The sequence below is a fragment of the Nanorana parkeri genome, unplaced genomic scaffold (genome assembly GCF_000935625.1).
Source record: "Nanorana parkeri isolate BGI_ZX_2015 unplaced genomic scaffold, ASM93562v1 scaffold543, whole genome shotgun sequence".
NCBI lineage: Eukaryota > Metazoa > Chordata > Amphibia > Anura > Dicroglossidae > Nanorana > Nanorana parkeri.
The window spans coordinates 736,681-759,561 of NW_017306811.1; the positions used below are offsets into that span (position 1 = coordinate 736,681).

Below are 22,881 nucleotides of genomic sequence, written 5' to 3' on the forward strand. Positions count from 1 at the left end.
ATCAAAATGTATTATTTTGGACTTATCAAACAGATATAACAAAATGCTTCCAATGGCATATGTAACAGAACAAAAGAGATCAAAAAAGAGAAGTACATTGTTAGGGTGTACATACACTTTACCATCTGACCAAAATGGCCTATGCTTATCTGTGTGTGTGTCTGTGTGTCATTGTGTGTCTATGTGTGTCTGTGTGTGTATGTGTTTGTATAGCAGACAGTGTAGCTTCAGTCGAATACAACAAAACTGTTTATTTATGTGAATTGCTTTTTAGAAGATAAAACCTGATATGTGTCTTTAGGTTTCTCCCCACTTTTTCTGCAAAGAACAGTGATGATGACCACAAGGTAACCAATTAGGTTTCAGCAACCTGAAATGAAAACAATGAAAGTTGACTCCTGAATAACTTATATGGGTTTACACATTTTGCATATTGCCACATTAAATAAGTTCCTCTCAGACTGTTTCACACTTATTAGCTTTTAGTTTGTGTTGAGCGAATTCCAAACAAGCCGCTCCAAATGGAGAATAGACTTCGGAGTGATTTTTTAATGACATTTTTTAAAGTGTAGACCCCACCTGATTTAAAAAACATCAGCAGTCTTTTTTCTTGAAGTAAATATATAACTATAAAATTTTGTTTAAGTTTTAAATAGAGTAGGGAAGAGTTAAACCCCAGTCTATTTATTTTTGCAGTCTTTGGGGAGATTTCTCACCAATGCCTGTCCTGGAGGCAGTGAACAGGAAGTGAAAGGAAATCTCTACTAATTAAACAGAATGCCCCTCTCTTAGACAGTTGGCACTGGAACAGGTGTCCATATAGGTAGATTTACCCTCATTTCTTATTCTGATGACAACCCTAAAATTTTAGATTTTTACAAAATGCTATACATACGCTTTATTCAGAAAACCAAACCATTCAAGGTCCTGTTTTGTCCTACAGGGCTTCCTCAGTGGGAGCACAGGTCAGTATGGAAAGACCTGGTACTCTAGTTGTAAGATCCTCACAGTACTATAGCACCATTTTGAGATCATCCCAGTACTACAATGTGATGAGAAGGGTGAAATATATCTTTTTTTTATAGTAATAAGATCTGCTAAGAGATTAATTACAAAGTTTTTCTTCCAACTGCTGCAGATCAGCAGTGCATAGTGTGGTATATCACAGTACTGCAACACGATTGCAAAATGATATAATGAATTCATAGAAACACTCCTAAATTAGATGCTCAAACTCAAGCATGGTGCAACTGAAATAATATAGCAGATTAGATTTCCTTTATGCCTTTGTATGATGCAAAGATAAGGAAATCTGCTGCAGTTCACTCTGCCAGGTGCAAGATACTGAAAGTAATGGAGAGACATCTTATTCGCTGATTTATTTTGACATTGAAAGTTTAACCTACCCCCAACAACTCTGAAATTAATTTTTATTTATCAGCGCTGGTACAAGAGCAATGTAGATAAAAATCAAATAAGCTCGATTACTGTGCGCCCAGTGTGTCATTTTAATAAAATTGCTATTCTCATCTTGGCTCTCTGAAACATTGACAGGCATCTTTTCAACAACATTAAAGACTTGCAGAGTTAACTGCAGCTTCTGAATGTCATTTAAAGTGTGCGGCTGACAGCTGCTACTTAAGCTCAGTAAAAGTAGATTGTCAGTTTTAGTCTAACGGACCTTCTACTCTCCTTAGCGGCGTTATGTCCCTGCTGGTGACAGTTCTGCCCCCATCTAGCCATACCCTCTTCCAAGAGTGGGCTATTGACATAACCTTCAAAGCATCACCCTCTTCCAGAATTTGGCTGTGGACATCACCTTTTGAGCTATACCCTCCTCCATATTGGACTTAGGATATCACCTGCAGAGCAGCACACTCTGGTAAGATTGGGCTATGGACATCACCTGCAGAGTCACACCCTCTCCTAGTACTGGACTATGCATATCACCTGCAATGTAGAACCCTCTCCTAGGAATGGGCAATAGACATCACCTGCAGAGTCCTTTTATAGGTTTGGTCTATGGACATCCCTGCAGAGCTGCATCCCCTTATAGGACTAGGCTATGTTTATTGTCTACAGAGCTGCACCTTCTTCTATGATTGGGCTATGGACATCACATGCAGAACTGCACCCTCTTCTAGGATTAGGCTATGGACATTACTCGCAGTGTAGGACTTTGCTCCTAGGATTGGGCAAAGGATATCTCTGCAGAGTATCACGCTCTCCTAGGTCTGGGCTATGGACATCACCTGTAGAGCCACACCCTTTTCTAGGATTGGACTATGCACATCACCTGCAGGGTAGAACCCTATCCTAGAATTAGCAATGGACACCACATGCAGAGCAGAACCCTTTTCTAGGATTGGGCTATGGACATCATCTACAGAGCCACACTGTCTCTTAGAATTGAGCTATGGGCATCACCTGCAGAGCCACAACCTCTCCTAGGACTGGGCTATGGACATCAGCTACAGAGCCACATACTCTCCTAGGATTGATCTATGGCCATCACCTGCAGAGCCACAACCTCTACTAGGATTGATCTATGGGCATCACCTGCAGAGCCACCCCCTCTTCCTTGATTCAGCTATGGGCATCACCTGCAGAGCCACAACCTCTCCTAGGACTGGGCTATGGACATCAGCTACAGAGCCACATACTCTCCTAGGATTGATCTATGGCCATCACCTGCAGAGCTACAACCTCTACTAGGATTCATCTATGGGCATCACCTGCAGAGCCACACCCTCTTCTAGGATTCAGCTATGGGCATCACCTGCAGAGCCACAACCTCTACTAGGATTGATCTATGGGCATCACCTGCAGAGCCACACCCTCTTCCTTGATTCAGCTATGGGCATCACCTGCAGAGCTACAACCTCTACTAGGATTCATCTATGGGCATCACCCACAGATCCACACCCTCTTCTAGGATTGATCTATGGGGATCACCTGCAGAGCCACAACTTCTACTAGGATTGATCTATGGGCATCACCTGCAGAGCTACAACCTCTACTAGGATTCATCTATGGGCATCACCCACAGATCCACACCCTCTTCTAGGATTGATCTATGGGGATCACCTGCAGAGCCACAACATCTTTTAGAATTGAGCTATGGGCATCATCTACAGAGCTACCTCCTCTCCTAGGATTGATCTATGGACTTCATCTACAGAGCTACCTCCTCTCTTAGGATTGATCTATGGACTTCATCTACAGAGCTACCTCCTCTCTTAGGATTGATCTATGGACTTCATCTACAGAGCTACCTCCTCTCTTAGGATTGATCTATGGACTTCATCTACAGAGCTACCTCCTCTTCTAGGATTGGACTATGCACATCAGCTACAGAGCTACACCCTCTTCTAGGATTGGGCTACAGGCATCATCTGTAGAATCGGGAGTGTAAAAAAACTTCCAGCAAGCACTTATACCCAACATTGTTTTTTCTGATTTAGCTTTAAATTACCACATTGAATCCTATTATCTTTAAGAGGAAAACAAATGTATTTAATTTGCACAGACAGCCATTATACAATATATGTTAATGTCAACATCATGTTTTTAGAAGTGAGCAACTATAATTTTTTAGTGTCACAACAATTTTAAATATGTCTTTCTTTTATTCATGGCCGAGTTTCAAACAGGATTTGCTAGAATCCTCACCCCCTTGCTGATGTATTTGTTTTACTGCCTCCTCTGGAAGCCATCACAGAACTTGAGGTCAACCTGTTGCATCAAATACGGCACCCCTAGCAATTTCTGTAGGATAATTATCCTGGGAGCTTTACCTAAGACTTCTGAACATCTACTGATATACTGAAGGGGGCATCAATTCTGATTACAATACACGGACTAATCATGTGATTGCAGTATACATTGGATGGATGGATAAGAGGAGATTATTCAACACATTTTCTTACATGTAATGCATTACTGGGTTGTTTTGCAAGCATACAGTATATATAGCACCAACGTCAACCTAATTCAGATGCTACATGAAAACTGATGCAGCATTTCCTTCACCCATGTTGCTGTATTTACTTTTCTTTAACAGTAGATTGAATTTCTGTCATGATACGATCAGAGCGAAGTGTGAGAGCACTGTCATTACTGTCACCAAGTACATAACCATGGAGACTGCAAAAAGACACTTGACCATGTTTAATCTCAATCTCTTCTTGTAAAAGCCAGTGCAGTCGGCAGGACCAGTAATTTGAGCCTTTTATTTTTTGTTATTTTATACCTCTTCCTTGGAAGGTTTCTACATCATTTGTATTGGCTATTATATGGTGTATAAAAAGCCTCCCCACTTCCTATCATCAGCGCTCTTACTGGTAAGATACATGCACAGTGGAAGATGAGGTTGTGCCCTTAACAAAGCACTTTCTGCTATCACAATTTGTCATTAGACACTAGGTTAAAACAAATCATGGGGGGGGGGATTGTTTATGTATTTCCTAGCCTACAGTGCAGAGGGGGACAAGCACACATTAAAGGGAATATGGCCAGGGATTCGTACTACCTGCAGTACCCAGGGCCGGATTTATTCTCTCTGCTGCCCCGAGGCCAGGTTCCTCAATGCACCCCCCTACCTGCCAAAAAGCCTCCTCCCCCGAATGGAGAATGGCAGACCTGCGGGCTGCATACAAAACAAGCAGCAGCTTCTTCCTCGCTGTACATTTAGCTCTGCTTGCCCAAAGCAGGGCTAAATGTAGAAAATAACTACCCGCCCGGCGCCCGGAACTGCATGTCCCTGGCATCGGGAGATAGGAATTCCACACCCCTGCTGCCCCTCTACTCCCTGCTGCCCCAAGGCTGGGCCTTGGTTGGCCTTGTGGGAAATCCGGCCCTGGCAGTACCGCCATACACCATACACTCCCACTGGTACTGTGAGTGTGGCAACTATGTGTTATAAGGGTCAATTCACTAAGTGTCACAAATATATATGTGGTGAGGGTCTAAATCATTACTTATCTTATAAAACAGTGTTGCATCTATTGAATCATTACTGTATCACCACCACAAATGGCTCCTTTTTCTTTTATTCTCAGTAGTGACACTTACAGCCACTTTTCACTGGCCTTAATTTGGCAGAATTTTAAAGGAAACCTATACTGACAATATATAGGGACTGCCACTGCTGAGCTCTGCTTTTGAAAATGCTAGTGTTATATTCAACAGGTGCCAGTCAGGGCTGTCCCTATAATAAGGCAACCTGAGGCTGCTGCCTCAGGCGGCATACCTTTGGGTTATGCGGAGGGGTGGCAGGCAGAGACTGCTGCCCTCTTTCCAGCCAGAGTGTCCCAAGCTCCTAAGAGCTGGACGGGGAGATGTGTAAGCGCAATGCACATGTCCTGTCTCAGCTCTTAGCAACCAGGGATGCTCTGGCCAGCTTCCTGTCAACTCCTGGCAACCATTGATGTCAATGAACTGGGTGGGACACCGGATAGAGATGGATGGTACACCATTATTATTGTATTTTGGTTTTGTGCTGGCCTAGGTAAGCCTAAACTCGGGCACCCCCCACAATCTAAATGTGCCCCTCCCCATCCTGTTTAGGACATTTTGGCAACCTGTCAGTCACTGGATTCAGGGCACACAGGGTCTCAGGAGAGCTGTGCATGGTCTCAGGTGGGCTGTGCAAGGTCTCAGGAGGACTGTGCAGGGTACCTTTCCCTGCATACATGTGTTGCTCCTCTTACCCGTAGCTCGAAGTGCCATTCGTACCAGGATACATTGCAGCCCCCACCCTGCTTCTGGAACATCCCACCATCAGATCACATGCTATGGCCAGCCCCAAGCCACCCGCTGCTTCTCTTCCGCCACCTGTACAAAGCCAGCCGAATCGCATCTCACTGGCCCCTCCCCAATTAGGAGCGGCCGCCTAGTTTGCCTCATTAGGAAGCCTCCGATATTTGATTATGTGCCTCCCAGCCTCGGCCCACTGGTCAAGTGCCCAGTATGACCAAAGGCAGGTCCGGCCCTGTCCGCCTCATTGGTTTGGGACGGCGTTTTCTGCTGACCCCTGGAAAGTGCCACCCTAGGCAAATGGGGTAGATAAACCCCTGTCCCTGGCTCCAGTACTTTCTGATTGGCTGCACCAGAGTAGCCAGGAGTTCTGACTTCACTGCAGCAGCATGCTTGTTGTGGCACTGCGGCTCAGAAGGTATTGTAGCCAGAGGATCACTATAATAGATAAGCAGTTAGCTATCGATGGCACTTTACATAGTGTTTTTATGATTTTCCATTGCAGTGCTTTAACCACCTCAGGGCCGGCCGTTGTAAAAAAACGGCTGGCCGAGAGGTCTCTAGATCTGAGCGGGTGTCTTTAGACATCCGCTCAGACACGCCCCCTCAGACACGCCGAGCGGTGCTCGCGAGCGTGAAATGGCCATTATTTAAGAACAGGCAGCGATGCCTGTTACCATACAAGCGATCGCGTGTCCCCCCTGCAGTTGTCCCGCTGATCCCGGGCTCCACTGTACCCGGTGCGAGCCCAGGATCAGCATGGCGCCTGTGTCACAGGGGATCAGAGGGGGGTCGGTACACGCTCCCTCCGGTCCCCTCTCCTCTGCAAGAATGTGGAAATGTTGTATTAATAATACATCACTTACGCATTCTTGTGTCACTCTCCAGCTTCAGAAGCTGGAAAGAAGCTGATGGAGCAGATCTCTGCTTCATCAACTTCTTTTGGGGGGTCCTGTCACAGAGGACCTGTCACATATTTTGCTATCACATAGGGGAGTTTAATTAGCCCCCGTATGTGATATCAATAAAGTTTAGTAGAAAAAAAAAAAATTGAAAAAAAATTTAAGTTACCCCCCCCAAATTTAAAGTTACACATAAAAAAGAATAAAAAAACAAAAAAATTTTTTTTGTTGCATACGTGCAAAAAAGACGATTGCGCCCATTACGCCGCACATGTTACATATCGCCACGAACGTGGGAGTGAGAGCAATAGTTCTAGGGCAATCAATCACTGATAACACTAAACTGATGAGCGGTAAAAGCTTTTAAAGTGTCGCCTATGGCCAATTTTGGGTATGGTAGTTGTCTGCGTTTTCGCGGGTGCGCGCAATTTTAAAGCTTGACATGTTTGGTGTCTATTTACCCAACGTGACCCCGTCTTTTATATTTTACCAAAAAAATGGGTAATAATAAATGTTTCCTAACATAATGTTAAAAAAAAAAAAACTTTTTTTTTTCAAAATTTTCTGTAATTTTTCCTAATTATAGTAAAAAATAAAACCACAGCGCTGAACACTGAAAAATGGCCTGGCCAGGAAGGGGGTCTAAACACCTGGTCTTGAAGTGGTTAAGCGGGGTTCAGGACCAGACTTTGTGTATGATTGAAGCTCGCTAAAACCTTGCTTACTAGCAGACTCTCCTGTGAATATTCATGTTCAACACTAAAGCTGAATAGGGCTTTAAGGTCTTAAAAAGAATCTGCTGAAATCTTGTTTTATGCTTTGTAAATGCTTGCCAAATTAGATGCTTTTCAGATTAGTTACTACAAACAAAGATTAAAGCTGAACTCCAGGCAAACAGATAAATGCACAGATGGAAGACTGTTTTACCTGCCAAGGATTTGTACTTCTGTCCAGCCTTTCCAGTTCTGCAACACAGCACACCCCTGTCTGGCAGAACAGGAGACCTGATTTTTCTCTGCTGCAGTTAAAGATGTACTCCCACCCCCAAACACTTGCCTATGGTCTGTGTTCACTAGCACTTCCAGGTTGAAGGGAAGGAATCCCGAGGGCACTGTGGATAGTGCTGGGCAGCCTTCAGAAATGTTGGGGCCCCATACACAGCTTTAGGCCAGGGCACCCCCGCACCAAGCCACGCTGAGCTGGTCACACTGTTATTATTATACATATATAGCTCTGACATCTCTGTACAGCATTGCGGTATATATAACACATCAGTCTCTGTACAGAGGAGCTTACAAGCTTACACTTTAATGCCCCCACACTGTCACATCAGTCTATGTACAGAGGAGCTTACACTCTAATGTCCCCCCCACAGTCACATCAGTCTCTGTACAGAGGAGCTTACACTATAATGTCCCCCCCCCCCCCAGTCCCATCAGTCTCTGTACAGAGGAGCTTACACTCTAATGTCCCCTCCCACCACAGTCACATCAGTCTCTGTACAGAGGAGCTTACACTCTAATGTCCCCCCACAGTCACATACTATTATTATACATTTATAAAGCTCTCGGACTCTCGGCTTAGTGACGCGCTGGACTCCGGTATACTCCAAAATGGCGGCATGCGCAGAACACGCTGGCGGGCGATATGGCCGCCGCTCGATCTGCAATTTCTTTGTGCGGTTTCGAATTCGGAGGCTCATTGCCTCTGAATCCAAAACAACATTAAAATTAGTTTCCTTTGACGAAACAAATAAAAATGTTTCTCATTTTCATTTGCTTCATCTGAACCAAATTTCTTTGCCCCGCACACGTCTATTACAAACCACAGCAAACCATATCATCTGACTAGTATACAGCACAAACTGTGCCACCTAGTGGGGGACATCAAGTGGGAAAATGTATTTCACCAACTGAACTCGGACCAAAAGTGGGAATGTTTTAAAGATACCTTACATATTGCCATTGCCAAATGTATACCGTTGGGTAATAAAAGTAAAAGATCACAAACAAAACCTGTATGGCTTAATAAAACTGTAAAGCATCACATAAAGGAAAAGCGAGTGGCATTTATAAAATATAAGATGGAGGCGACGGCATTGTCGTTCGTTAACTACAAAGAATGTAATAAAAGATGCAAACTAGCAATACGGGCAGCTAAAATAGAGTGCAAAAAGCATATTGCCACATAAAAAAAAAATTTTTTTTACCAATATATAAACAGTAAAAAGGGGAGAAAGGAGCAGATAGGCCCAATAAAGGACAAAAATGGGAAGTCGGTCACAAACGACAAGGAGAGGGCCGAAGTGCTGAACACTTTTTTCTCCTCAGTATACACTCAGGAGGGAAACGGGTTTGACACCGATAATAAAACACATAGTTCATCACAAAATATAGCCAAGTGGTTGACGGAACCCGGGATACAACAAAGACTTAGTCTACTTAATGCAAATAAAGCGTTGGGACCGGACAATCTACACAGCACAACTAGTTGGACTTGATGGACTTATGTCTTTATTCAACCTCAAATACTATGTTACTATGTTACATATGCACAAAACATAACACAACATAACATTACACAGGTTGTAAAATCTAAAAAAAAATATAAGAAAAGTAAACAGTCGCCCCAACAACCAATCAGATATTTACAAGAACCCAATCTGTATACAGGATAGATTTCCTTACCAGTGCCAATAAACTTTAAAAACCAAAGAGTTCTCACCAGGGGCAGATGCAGGCACCATTTTTTCAGTAGGGTGCCCGGGACCACAGGGGCAGTAGGTCCGCTCTCCCTGTATCTACAGCCCCTTCCCCGCTACCTCTGGGCACTTGTCTGCGCCGCTGTCAGACTAGGATAGTGATGGCGAATGTTTTTGAACCCGAGCACCCAAAAGCAATTTATTTATCTCAAAGGGCCAACACTGAAAATAACTTTAGTATTGCATTGCAGCTTGGGTGCTCGGGTTTAAAACATTTTCAGCATCACTGCCTAAGGCAACATAGGGAAACACACGAATTCAAACACTTATACACGCATTAAAACACACACATGACACGCATTAACCACTTGCTGTCCGGAGCAATTTCTTACATTTGCGCACACATGATAAATTCTGAATGTTTGGCTAGAAAAAAGCTTTAGACCCCCAAAGAATGATATATTTTCTGAAAGCGGAGGCCCTGTAGAATAAAAAGATGCTAGTTGAAATTTTTTATGTTGCATGGTATTTGCGCAAATGTTTATCAAACAAATATTTTTAGGATAAAATACACTAACATGAAATTTAGTGCACTGAAACAGAATATAATGGCTAATGTTTTGGTAAAATATAAAAGATGGGGTCACGCCGGGTAAATAGATACCAAACATGTCAAGCCTTAAAATGCGTGCATCTGTGAAACCGCAAAAAAAACTACAATAACCAAAATTTCCCATAGGCGACGCTTTAAATGCTTTTATGGCTCATCAGTTTAGCTGTATCAGTGATTGATGGGCCGATAATTATTGCTCTCACTGCGACATTCGCGACGATGTATGTGTTTGCGTTGTATGTGTGTGGACATGGGGGGGGCGGGGGACCTTAACTGCTTGCTGTGCGCCCGTTGTGAAAAAATGGACAGACGGCAAACTCCCATAGGCCGGGTTGCCGTAATTAGATGGCTTTTTTTTCTGCTCGCACGCACCCCCTAGCATGCGCACGGGCAGAAAAAAAACGTCCTTTCTGAGGAGCCGTTACTGGCTGTTTGACATACAACCGATCTGCGGTTCCATAGCCGCCAATCGCTTGTATGCTGTGGCTGCGTGCCCCCCTCCCTCTCCTAAAGTGCCGCCACCCCCCTCCTGCACACTCACCTTCAATCCTGGGATCTACTACCACATCTGCGGCCCAGGACCGGCTCGGAAGGGCGTCAGGAGGAAGATGGGAGGGAGATCAGCATTTACCTCATTGCTGAGCTCCCTCCGTACTGTGAATGCGGAAGTAATGTGTAATACATGTGTTTACACCACTTGCAGTGCGTTCCAGCCCGATTCGCAGTGCATCGCATTGAGGCCGGCTCAATTTTTTCCCGGGTAGGAGGGGGCGTGGCGGGCTATTGTAGTGAATGGCACAGTAGCCACACCCTCCAGCCGCAATGCGATCGCCCGCGATGTGCAGTCGCCCGCGATGTGCAGTCACTGCAGTGGAGACGGGGGGCACTGGAGGCTCGCACAGAGCACTCCAGGTAAGGTTCTGGAGTGTGCGGATCCTCCGGTGCTGCGGGGGCCCAGCCACCTCCACCTCCTGCAAGTCATGTACGGCCGTTGGCCGATACTCATGTAAGGTTCTCGGGCCCCTTACTTGAGTAGGGGAGCGATAGGCTGCTGCAGCCTGTTAAATTACTGTGAGGAGGCGAGAGCAGGAAAGTTGTGGAATTAAGGTCATCCCTTAGGCAGCCTCATGAGGCTGTTGCTTCAGATGGTATCTATTTGGGTCCCGAGGTCCCAATAGATTTGGATGTCTGCCACCCCCTTTCTGGCCAGAGTGTCCCAGGTTAGTAAGTGCTCTGTCTCTCAGTGACCTGGGACACTTTGGCTAGAATTCCACTCAGCTCCTGGCAACCAGTGACGTCAGTGAGCTGGGCAGGATGCTAGAAAGCGGTAATGTGCACCCCCAGCATCAAACCCCCCCCCCCGGTAACGTGCACCACAAGCACCCACACCAGAACCAAGAGTCCCCCTGTAGTGTGCACCATGAGCAACCAAACCACAGCCCCCCTCCAGCAGCCCCCTGGCCTCAGGCAGCAAACGAAAAGTCTAGGGACATCCCTGTATGTAACCGCAACATTACACCTGGATAGTGGTTCTTGATACTCATTAGAACTGAAGAAGCAGCCTGGATAAGCTGTGAGACGTCTTAGAGAACAAGTCCAGTTAAATATGACTAACTACTATTTGCTATATCATGACCTAGATAAATGAGAAACTTCACAGATATCTGAAATGTAAAAATTCATAAAGGTTAAGTGCACAAGGAAATAATATTTCACCTTCTGATAGGGGTTGAAGAAATCTCTTGCAGTTTATTTAGTCTCTCAGGTACTGACAACAAACTATATTTCCTGTAGAGCTTTAAAGTAGTATTAAAGTCTCATTTGTTTACATATATCTACTGCCAGCAAGCAGTACATACTGTATATGCCCCTACATAAAAAAATAAATTACCAAATAGGTAATAACTTACCTGTGTCTGCGCCACTTGCTCCCAGCTGCAGAATTCAGCTTCCCAAACGGTCGTGCAGACGGGAGTGTGTGCGGGCGCATGTGCAGTCCATATCACCGCAGGGGAAAGGAGACAGTGTATGTGAATGCACACAGTCGGAAGCGTGCACCCAGGACAGCCTCCATGGAACACAGGAAGACATAGGAGTCAGTGCTGGATCAGAGAGCAGTACCAGCGCTGGAGTGACTGTTAGAAACCAGTGGAAGGAAGAAGTTCACATCAAGAGGTATTACATAAGGTAAGTACTTAAAGCAGCATTGGGGGAAAACAATGGAGCCTTTAATGTCACTTTAAAGGATAGCTCTTCTACCACAGCTATTGAGCCAGGGTGTCATGCTGCCTCTGCTGGAATACCCATGGTAGTTATGAGTACATATGAGTACTGGTATCTGTAGTGGGGCCAGACCTATAATGATCTTATCCCCAGAAGTCACCGGGCAATTCAATTCTTCTGTGCATGTAAAGCTGAGTTTTTCACTTTGGGTGGACATGGCCTCTGAACACAACACTCTTTATCACACCGCCAAAGAGTATGAATATGGTGTTACACATAGCTTTATTTTTTTAAGATTAGTGTGCAGCTTACCACAAAAAAACACTATTATCATCATATTTCATACCTCCTTAGGCCACCCATAAAGTTACACTAAATTCAGGCATTACACCTTAAAAATGCATTCACTATTCACACCTTAACTATTAAGAAAAATGTATCTTATTTGTGTATCACTAAGCTGTAGATCCTCAAATCATCTCTGAATTGGTGCTGACACTGTCCTTCCTTCTGGAGGGGGGCTACTTTTGTTCCCCATGGTCCTGTGTTTTGTAAAGTAGTCACCACTCCAAGCTCACTACTGGACTACAATCTCATGTTTAGTTTACTAATATGTATTGAGATTGCAGTCCATCACGTGAGTGTGCTTGGAGCGGTGACTACTTTTCAGCAGACACAGGGAACATTGGGAACAAAAGTAGCCACCAATTCAGAGATAATTTGAGGATCTACAGCCGAGTGATACACAAATAAAATACAGTTTTGCCATTTATACTGGACCACCCTGGGTGAAATATTACATCAATTGCATATTTGCTGAATGTAGTCAATTTGATGATATTGTCCATGGTATACATGACATTAAATAGAAGCATGCTTATAAGTCTAGAGGTGCTTATTATCATGAAAGCTGAAAAAATTGTTTTGAAGTAAATCAGTCACATGTTTACAAATTATGACAAATGACTTATAGACTCGCTAGTTTACTCATTCATTAGTCCTAAGTGAATTGCGACGTTCGATGCAGTGGGCTTCTGGCTTGTAGTTTGTAAGTGAGATGAAAGCATAATTCAGAGAATCAATTACTTTAATTCATCTCATCTCCATACAATTTTGATGTCATTATCATCAGTAATGTAGCAGTTTCACAACTTAGCAAAGTTCTCAGGATTAGGTTAAAGCAATAATGAGATATAAGACCCACGGAATATTCTGATCTCTTGATTTGCTTGCCAGAGTGTGAGAATAATATCAGTTTATTGCAATGAAACTTCAGACACACTGCAGAAAATAGACATTGTGCATAAAACCAGTACTTATTTCTGCTGATTTTCTTTGTATATATTACAGTCAGCCCTTGTAATAAAAGAACTGACGATGATAATATTTACCTACATTAATTAATAACACAGGAAGCTTTAGCAAACAAGACTTTCTAATTATAATCTCAATGCTATCTTTAACACGGTGTGACAGCTGGTATGAGGATATGAGATGGAGCTCTGTCTGTCTTTCAGTGAATCCCCTATTGCCCCAAAAAATCATACAATCCTGTGCTTTTATCTGTTGAATCGTATTGTGTTTATAAAGAATATAGTGAATTTAAGGCCTTCTAAATAGAATTATATAGCTTTGTGCTATATTGCACATTATACGCACGCACGCTGTATACGCTAGCTAACCTGTATTGGTATAGTAATATACTAATATTATTATTATAATATAATAATATACTGTAATAATAACTCCGGATTGGCTAATTCTGTGTTATCCTATCTAGCCAGATCTGAATAGCTCTTATAATGGCCATACATGTATTGATCTTATCATTCGATGAACCAATCGTTGCCACACCCTGATCCAAGCTGGCAAATATTGATAATTTTCTGGAAATATTTCAAACCCTTTGATCTGATTTCATGGCAGTGAATTAAAGATTGGATGAATGAAGTGGAAATTTCTACCAGTTGGACACTCAAGAGATTTTTTTCGTTTTGAGATCATTTTGATCAATATCATCTGGCAGGAAGAGCCGTTTGCGTCATTTCCGGCTGGACAAACCAATTAATCAAAACACGCTGACAGCTTCAGAATGACATTTGTTATTTGTTTTTTGTTGTCGACATCTGATCAACGAATCGATGATGAAAAATCAATGTGTATATGGCCAGCATGACTATGTACTGTATATGTAACATAATTAAAAATGTATTGTGGGTTATTAACATTTGCTTAGTGTCATACCCTTTTCTGGAAGATTTAATACATTAAGTAGGGCAGAAAAAATACTTTCCAGCACATTGTTCTGTATTCTTCTTCAGGCTGTTGAATTATCTACTGGCCCAATGGGAAAACTTGAAATTTTGCTTGTTATCACCAAGAGGCTAACTAATGGAAGGCTGTTTGTATGGGCAAATTATGCAGACAAGTGTGGAGGACCGTAGCTGTTGATAAGCCCTAAGATACTATTTTACATTCAGAATAATAGGTAAAGTCACAATGGCACCAATGAAAGGGTACATTAGGAGAATGTCCAGACATACTAACCCAACACAAGCAAGGGTTACTACAATCTGACAATATCTCTGGCCTGACCTATGATAAAAAAGCTTTCAGAATGTTGGGGCTTTAAATAAATAAATACATTCTAAATCCTGCCAACTAACCATGTTCTCTGTTTTGCACCCATTCCACCTGAGCTAGTCCATGCATAAGCATATACTTATTCATTAAAAAAAACTTAACTATGGTTTCCCTTACTGCTATAAAAATGATAGAATGACATTATTATGAAAGAGTAGGAAATCTTTGGAGCTGGCTGCCAATGACTTTAAACACACAAAACATTATAAATACATGAAATCTACTGGCTAGATGTACTTTTATTGCATAAGCAGTATGAAGAGCTGTGAGGATGTGCAAAGTGCAATCATCCAAAGCAACCACCCGTAGAAATCCTGGTAACTCATGTTCCTACAGTAACCTAAACCAGACTGGTTGCTTGAGGGTTACGTTTTCATTACACCCTCAATGCTCATTGCACTACCAATAATGTATGCTTTTGGTATAACTTAGGCTGTTAAGGCAGGGGTGGACAAATTAATTTGAGATTCAGGACCCAGTCTGGCCAATTCAGGAGCCAGCAATATTTTTGTTAGGAGCCAGCTCCATTGACAACTAGAGAAAACCTCAAAAGTTGGGTGCCAGCTGTCCTTTTTAGGGAGCATTGGCTCTTGACATTTGCCCAGCCCTGTATTAAGGTTACTCTCAACACACAGTAAACTTTGCATGAGCTTATATTAGTCAGCGGCATGCCATGACCAATCCCCATAGACTTTAGAAGCAATTAAAAGTGTGCTCAAATCCCCAGCAATTAAAATAAAACCGAATAAGTGTTAGGTTTACCTTCGGAGAAGTCAATCAGTCCCAACAAATGTAAAAGCTTTAGAGAAGCACAAATAATCATCACTATCCCCACGGTTTGTAGTCCCTCTGACTCCCACTCTGCCGTTATCATCCTTGAAATAGACAAGTCATTCCTGGATCAAACTTTACAGCTGATTAGATGGCTTCTGTTAGTGTGTGTGCAAGACCTGCACTCATGGATAGAGGAGAGGAAGCAGCCTTTTCCTGCCTGTGGAAAGCACCAGCCTGACTGAATGGAAATGTGCTGGAGCTGCGCAATTCATGCTTCCCACCGTGTGATTGTGTTAGGAGTGAGTCGTCTCGAGGAGCTGAGGTGGACCACCATCCCTATGTCTTGACATCATTACTCGCTGCTTATGCTTTCATTTGCTGGAGCATCTGCTTCAGAACTCGCATCCCCACTCCCAGTTTGTAACAGAAGAAATCCTTGAGAACTTACAAGTACGAGCACGTTGCTTTATGTCCACAGATAATTCCAGTGCCTCAGAACTGAGCCCTAAATAATCACATGCTTAACCCCCTGTGCTCCAAACTGACATGATGGGCTAAGGTGCACCACACAGTCATCTTTTGTATCCTGCTTATTATAGTTTGTTTTATTCTACTGAGGCTGGCCAGAGACAGGCATACAGCAATAAAAAGATACGACTCCTACCACTTGTTCTATTAACTTGGATGATTTTATTCTAGAATGCTAAAAATCATCGCTCTTTTCTGAATGGTAAAAAGGGAACAAATCATAATCGTTAATGGAGAAGATCCCTGCGACTGTCACTGAGGCTTGCCATGAATGGGCAGATATTTTTGGGAGAATGATGGTGGGGGTGGTGGTGGGGACATAATTGCTCATCTTCACATGACTTGTTGAAGCTTCAGAGGTTGTTGCGGTGCTCAGTCGATGACAGTGGCGCATGCGTGCTGCTTGAATGGCATATTAGGTTTCTGGTGCTGAGCTGATACTGGTAGTTTTTGGAATGTGACTTTCGGCGTAGAAAAAAAAAAGGATGATCAAAATTGTGCACATGTTTCTCACTGACATTTACCCTATCCCGAACACTTAGCCCTCGTTCACACCTGAACGTTTTGTAGCGCGTTCTACGCTCGAAGAACGCTCTACAAAACGCTCAAAAATATAAATTGCATTGGAGTCAATGGACTCGTTCCCACCTTGCCGTATTTTCGCCCGTCCCGAACGCGCTACAAAACGGCCCACGCCTGAAAAGGTACAGGTACTACTTTGGGCCGTTTTGTAGGGCGTTTTCCATTGGAATACAGCCAAGTAGCCTTCGGGGTCGCGCAACTTTTTTACCGCAAATCGCGGTAAAAAAAACATGCGACGGTCGCGCGACAGACGCGCTTTTACAATACGCCTAGGTGTGAACCCAGGCTTAATCCAACTCCTAAAGTTAACACTTAAAGTGACTCTTTCATTTTAAAAAGATGTAGTCACTAGCAAGTGTTAAGTGCAGTCACATTTCAGTGTCAGATTTTATTGCCCCCTCTATGCCTGTATGGTGGGAAATGTTAATTGAGCTATGATTGAATTGATTGAAGTCCATCATAGTGATGGGTCAACAGGGATGTGGGGGCAGGACTGCTGCTGTCATTATTCAATCCTCGCCACTGCCGGTTAGGTAGATATACTGTACAGCTGGGAGGCTTACAAAACAAAAAGTTTACTTTTTTTGTTTTGGTTTTTTTTACTGAAGGATATGAAGGCAAAAAGTATATCTTTCAGGGTACTGTTTAAGTATGGAGCTCCAGGCTTGGGGCTACTTTAAATAGCTTATCTCATTATTGCACCCTGCCGCAGGGCAATGCTTCCTCCCTCCCTCCTTGCAGTGATTAACAGAGTGCAGGGAGAAGAGCCAAAGGAGCATTCTGATTGGCTGCAAAGGAGGCCAACGCTTAAGCCCACCCCTAGTAACCAGGAAAAGAAGGACTTTGTAACTCTGCCCACTGGACCCATGAGTCTCAGAGCTGTGGGAAGAGCCCAGAAGGACCAGCCATAATGGGGAGAGAGCCCCTAAGTTAACACCTGGTTTCCTAGCAACTAAGCGGAGGGGGTTGAATAATGACAGGGACAATGTACTGTCATTATTCAGCCAACGCTGCTGCCAGTTAGTTGCTAGGACTGCGTGGCATCCACTGTCTGCTGTCTTCATGGGTCAGCGAACTTTCGTTGTCCACTCAAGCAGCCCCCCCCCCTTCATGTGGCCCCCAGGTCATATGAGGGTATGGACGACACACTCTGACACTTCCAGGCATTGTCAGAGCTTTCCCCATTCAGAACAGCTTGAAATTCTATGTTATGAACAAAGGGGATGGAAGGGGGGAGTCCTACAGTATATTCCTATAGTTTATAATATTTATGTTGTCCTGATACAGTAGGGTGAGTGAGCATTGTCATCCTAGGACAGGAAGTTTGTGTTTGGTAGAATCACCAGGTAAAAATACTGGAAAAAAGCCTAAAAGAAATGCAATCCTCTCATCTAAGGATTGGTAAACTGCAATATATTTTATTTTTGTTTTTTTGGCTTTAGATACTCTTTAACTGCCTCCGATCTGAGCGGGCGTCTCTAGACGTCCCGCCCCGCCCCCCGCTCAGGCGCGCTCCCGGCGCGATCACAACCCGGCAACTGTGCTCGCACTGTCCATTGGACAGTGCTGTTTCCATAACAAGGTATAGAGCCAGTAAAATCGGCTCTATACCTTGCGATCTAGCTGTGACAAATCACAGCTGTCACAAAAGTAAACAAAGGCTGCAGTTTGCAGCCCTGTCACTATCTCCTCTATCTCCTCTCTCACACACCGTTCGATAAACTCCAGGTTAAGCAACTATTTTATCTGAATACAAGAGTGCTGTATATTTTTACATGAATTTTGTTTTGCTTTGTGCATTTCTTCCAGATCTGTGCAGTAATCCACTGCAATATTTTACCTCTGTGCATGAGCTTCCTGTCATACAGACCAGTCACTGCTGTTCTCTCTCCTTGTGCAGGGTGGATGGTCTTGTAACAGGGACGTGCAGTCAGGGGTGGCTGGTGAGGCAGAGTCTCACCTAGAATTATGAAGAAAAAAGGTGTCAGCTTCAAGTCTGAAGCTGACAGCTTTTCCTCCATTCAGATCGGCTTGATACAGGTTACACAGCAGGGAAAGCCTCCCCGCTATGTAACCTGTCATGGACAGAGCGCTGCCTGTTAATTACAGGCAGCGCTGCATCCGGATTTTGACAGGTAGTTAGGTTATACAGCAGCGGGCTTCCCCACTGCTTGTGTAACCTAACTTGGTGAAGCAAGAGCTGTCACAGCCAGCATCTGTTGATGGTTTTGACCAATGGCAAAGCGCCATTGGTCCAAGCTGTCCAATCGAAAAGAAAAAAAGCAAAACAGTGAGGACATCGATCTCAATGCCTCACCAGTAGCGAGCAAGTGAGGGACAGGGAGACTCCTTCCTGTCTCCTCCCTTCCTCCTCCCCACACAGCTTGGTTACCAAGCTGGGGGCGGAGCTTTGGTGGGATCGGGTGGAGCTTTAGCGGGACAAGGGCGGAGCTTCGCGGGCTGGGGGATGCCTCACCCAGCAAAGAAGGCATGGCACGTCACTGAACCACCCCCTCCTCTAGTTTTCTGCAGGCAGCCTTTAGTGGGTGGAGCCTGCTGGGTCCGTCCCACAGCTCTGCTCTCTGCACAGGCCATGTACAGCAAAGGGATAATGGCACTGCTACTTTTACAATATCAGTAAACAACCCAGTAGTAACTGGGTTTGCAAAGGTCTGGTGCACACAAAGTGGATTTATATTCTTTGTGGCCATTAAGGAATATATTTAGAGAAGCTGACAGCTTTTCCTCCATTCAGATCGGCTTGATACAGGTTACACAGCAGGGAAAGCCTCCCCGCTATGTAACCTGTCATGGACAGAGCGCTGCCTGTTAATTACAGGCAGCGCTGCATCCGGATTTTGACAGGTAGTTAGGTTATACAGCAGCGGGCTTCCCCACTGCTTGTGTAACCTAACTTGGTGAAGCAAGAGCTGTCACAGCCAGCATCTGTTGATGGTTTTGACCAATGGCAAAGCGCCATTGGTCCAAGCTGTCCAATCGAAAAGAAAAAAAGCAAAACAGTGAGGACATCGATCTCAATGCCTCACCAGTAGCGAGCAAGTGAGGGACAGGGAGACTCCTTCCTGTCTCCTCCCTTCCTCCTCCCCACACAGCTTGGTTACCAAGCTGGGGGCGGAGCTTTGGTGGGATCGGGTGGAGCTTTAGCGGGACAAGGGCGGAGCTTCGCGGGCTGGGGGATGCCTCACCCAGCAAAGAAGGCATGGCACGTCACTGAACCACCCCCTCCTCTAGTTTTCTGCAGGCAGCCTTTAGTGGGTGGAGCCTGCTGGGTCCGTCCCACAGCTCTGCTCTCTGCACAGGCCATGTACAGCAAAGGGATAATGGCACTGCTACTTTTACAATATCAGTAAACAACCCAGTAGTAACTGGGTTTGCAAAGGTCTGGTGCACACAAAGTGGATTTATATTCTTTGTGGCCATTAAGGAATATATTTAGAGGAAAATGTTTGTGCTTGGAGTTCAGTTTTAAATTATTACTTACAGTGACATTAAAGTCTCAATATTGTTTTACATATATCTACTGCTAGCAAGCAGTACTGTAGATATATGCAAAACAGTAAAAAAAAGTGACCTAATAGGTAAACTTACCGGTGTCCCCGCCGCTCGCTCCCAGCTGCAGAATCTAGCTTCTCGAGTGGCCGTGCAGGAGGATGTGTGCAGGCGCATACGCACTGGAGATCACTGGCAGGGAGAGGAGGAGAGCTACTGTGTAAGTCAATGCACGCAGCCGTACACACCCCGGAAAGACTCAGTGGGACAGGAAGAGACAGCAGTCTGCACTGGATCAGAGACCAGCACCAACGCTGGAAGCGGGGCTGGATTAACATAGAGGCAGGTGGAGCTCCCACTCAAGGCCTGCCCCTGCAAATAGGCCCAGACGGGCCAAGCTGACCGGGATGGCTGAGAAACCATGCAGCCGCGGTCCTCTATTCAGGCATATCAGAGGGCCCTATTGTAAAATTCTGCATTGCTGTATAATTTATTGCTAAGATTTCTAGTCTCAGTGGCAGATCTACCAGGGTCGCAGCTGCAATCGGGCCCCGGCGCTCCACCACTGACTCCAGGCTGTAAAGAGACTACAAATCACAGTCTGGACAGGAGGAATAGGGCCCCGGTGACCGTTGCCATTTCCATAAAAAGGCCCACCAAAATCCTCGGCACCAGGCCCTCGATGCTCTTAATCCGGCCGTGGTTGCAAGGACTGCTGAAAATGTCACTTTAACACCTTAATTCTTGACCCTTTAACCCTAACCACTAACATTAATGCACTGACCCTAAAGGAAATATGTACTAATATATATATTTATGCTGCCATTGCTGACCTAGTATATACTGGTTTCTATATTACATTTTCCTTTTATTATAGTGTTCTAATATTATAATTTTATTATAGTGTTATATTATCTTTTTATTATAGTGTTCTAGTATTATATTTTTTTCTTTACTTGCTTTGTTGCGCCGCACCGAGCGTCACTGCAGAATTGTAAATCTATTGCTGCAGTGTATTCTATATGTAGTACATGTACAGTACATATAGAATACACTGCAGCAATAGATTCTTCTTGTTCACACAAAACACTAAGCCCAGGCCCCATCTCACTTACTGTTGACTCGATCACGGTGCCTCACAATGTGCCTCACGATTTTCCTTACACGTGAGGACGTCGTCGGCGCTGAGCTGAAGAGCGTCGCGTCACTGCTGCTCCGGTAGGCGGCGCTCCAGGTGGGGTCCTAATTTAGTTGGCCGGAGACTGCCAAGAATGATCCATAGTACATAATATGTAGTTGTACTACGGATCATTTAACCCATTAATATTAGCATTGCTGAATTGTAACTCTATTGCTGCAGTGTATTTGGAATATGTACTGTACATGTACTACATATAGAATACACTGCAGCAAAAGATTTACAATTCTGACCTGCTAATCTGAATAGATTAAATGATCCATAGTACAAAAAATAAAAATTAAAAAAATGATCCATAGTACATAATATGTACATATCATGTAGTTGTACTATGGATCATTTAACCCATTCATATTAGCAGTGCAGAATTGTAAATCTATTGCTGCAGTGTATTCTATATGTAGTACATGTACAGTACATATTCCCAATACACTACAGCAAAAGATTTACAATTATCCCCTGCTAACATGAATGGGTTAAATGATCCATAGTACGACTACATGTTATGTACTATGGATCATTTAACCCATTATAATTGTAACTCTATCGCTGCAGTGTACTGGGCGTGTGTGCTGTATATGTACTATGGATCATGATTTTACCTATTCATGTTAGCAGGGCAGAATTGTGAGCGCCTCCTACAAGCTGAGCACCGAGATGCGATGCAGCGATCCTGCCCATTGCCGACTACAAGAGGCACCACGTGAGGCAACAGGGATCGGAGTGAAACTGTGAGTGAGGGAAGCTGGGACAGGGCTGGCTGTAAATCTATTGCTATAGTGTACTGGACGTGTGTACTGTATATGTAGTACATATATACAGCACACACCTCCACTACATTACAGCAATAGATTTACAATTCTCCCCTGCTAACATGAATAGGTAAAATCATGATCCATAGTACATAACATGTAGTTGTACTATGGATCATTTAAAGTCACCTGTCCCTTTAAGAAAAAGTATCAGTAATTGGTATCAGCAAGCACATGAGGGGAAGTACTTGTACTTGGTCTTGAAAAAGTGGTATCAGGACATCCCTAGTTTTATATTATCATTTTATTATAGTGTTATAATTTTATCATTTTACTGCAGTGTGCAAAAACATGGATGTGCTTAGCTTTTGTTTAACTTGCAAAAGTTTTCATGCCGCTGCCACTGTCACAGGAACGTTAAGACAGGTTCACTTGCAAGATCTGTGACACTAGGAGGTCTAATTCAGTGAGGGGACTCCTGACACAAAACAAGACCAGTATATACTGAAGGTTTCCAATATTAGTATAAGGTGAGGGGGTCTTGAGCCGGGGATATTCAGCTGGGAGGGAGATGGGAGCTACACGGCCACTGCAGATAAGTCCAGGAAATGTCATAATAATTGACTGGCTACGTGATATGATAAAACATAAAAAACCTGTAGCACACTATGGGGTGAATGTAAAAAAAAACCCTCCTG

The 22,881-nt window shown here is 43.9% G+C and overlaps 1 protein-coding gene across 5 annotated transcripts in view; it reads right to left on the reverse strand.

Annotated features, from left to right (window-relative positions):
• Positions 1-22,881, reverse strand: part of KCNIP4 (potassium voltage-gated channel interacting protein 4) — a 478,128-nt gene that overhangs the window by 166,110 nt on the left and 289,137 nt on the right. Inside the window, exon 1 of one of the 5 annotated variants that reach the window (XM_018561751.1) lies at positions 15,602-16,089. The exons of the other annotated variants lie outside the window; for them this stretch is intronic. Coding sequence (XP_018417253.1) covers positions 15,602-15,713 — 112 coding nt within the window. The 5' untranslated portion in view covers positions 15,714-16,089. Of the gene's footprint in view, positions 1-15,601; positions 16,090-22,881 lie in introns of those variants that run through there. 5 annotated transcript variants of the gene reach the window in all.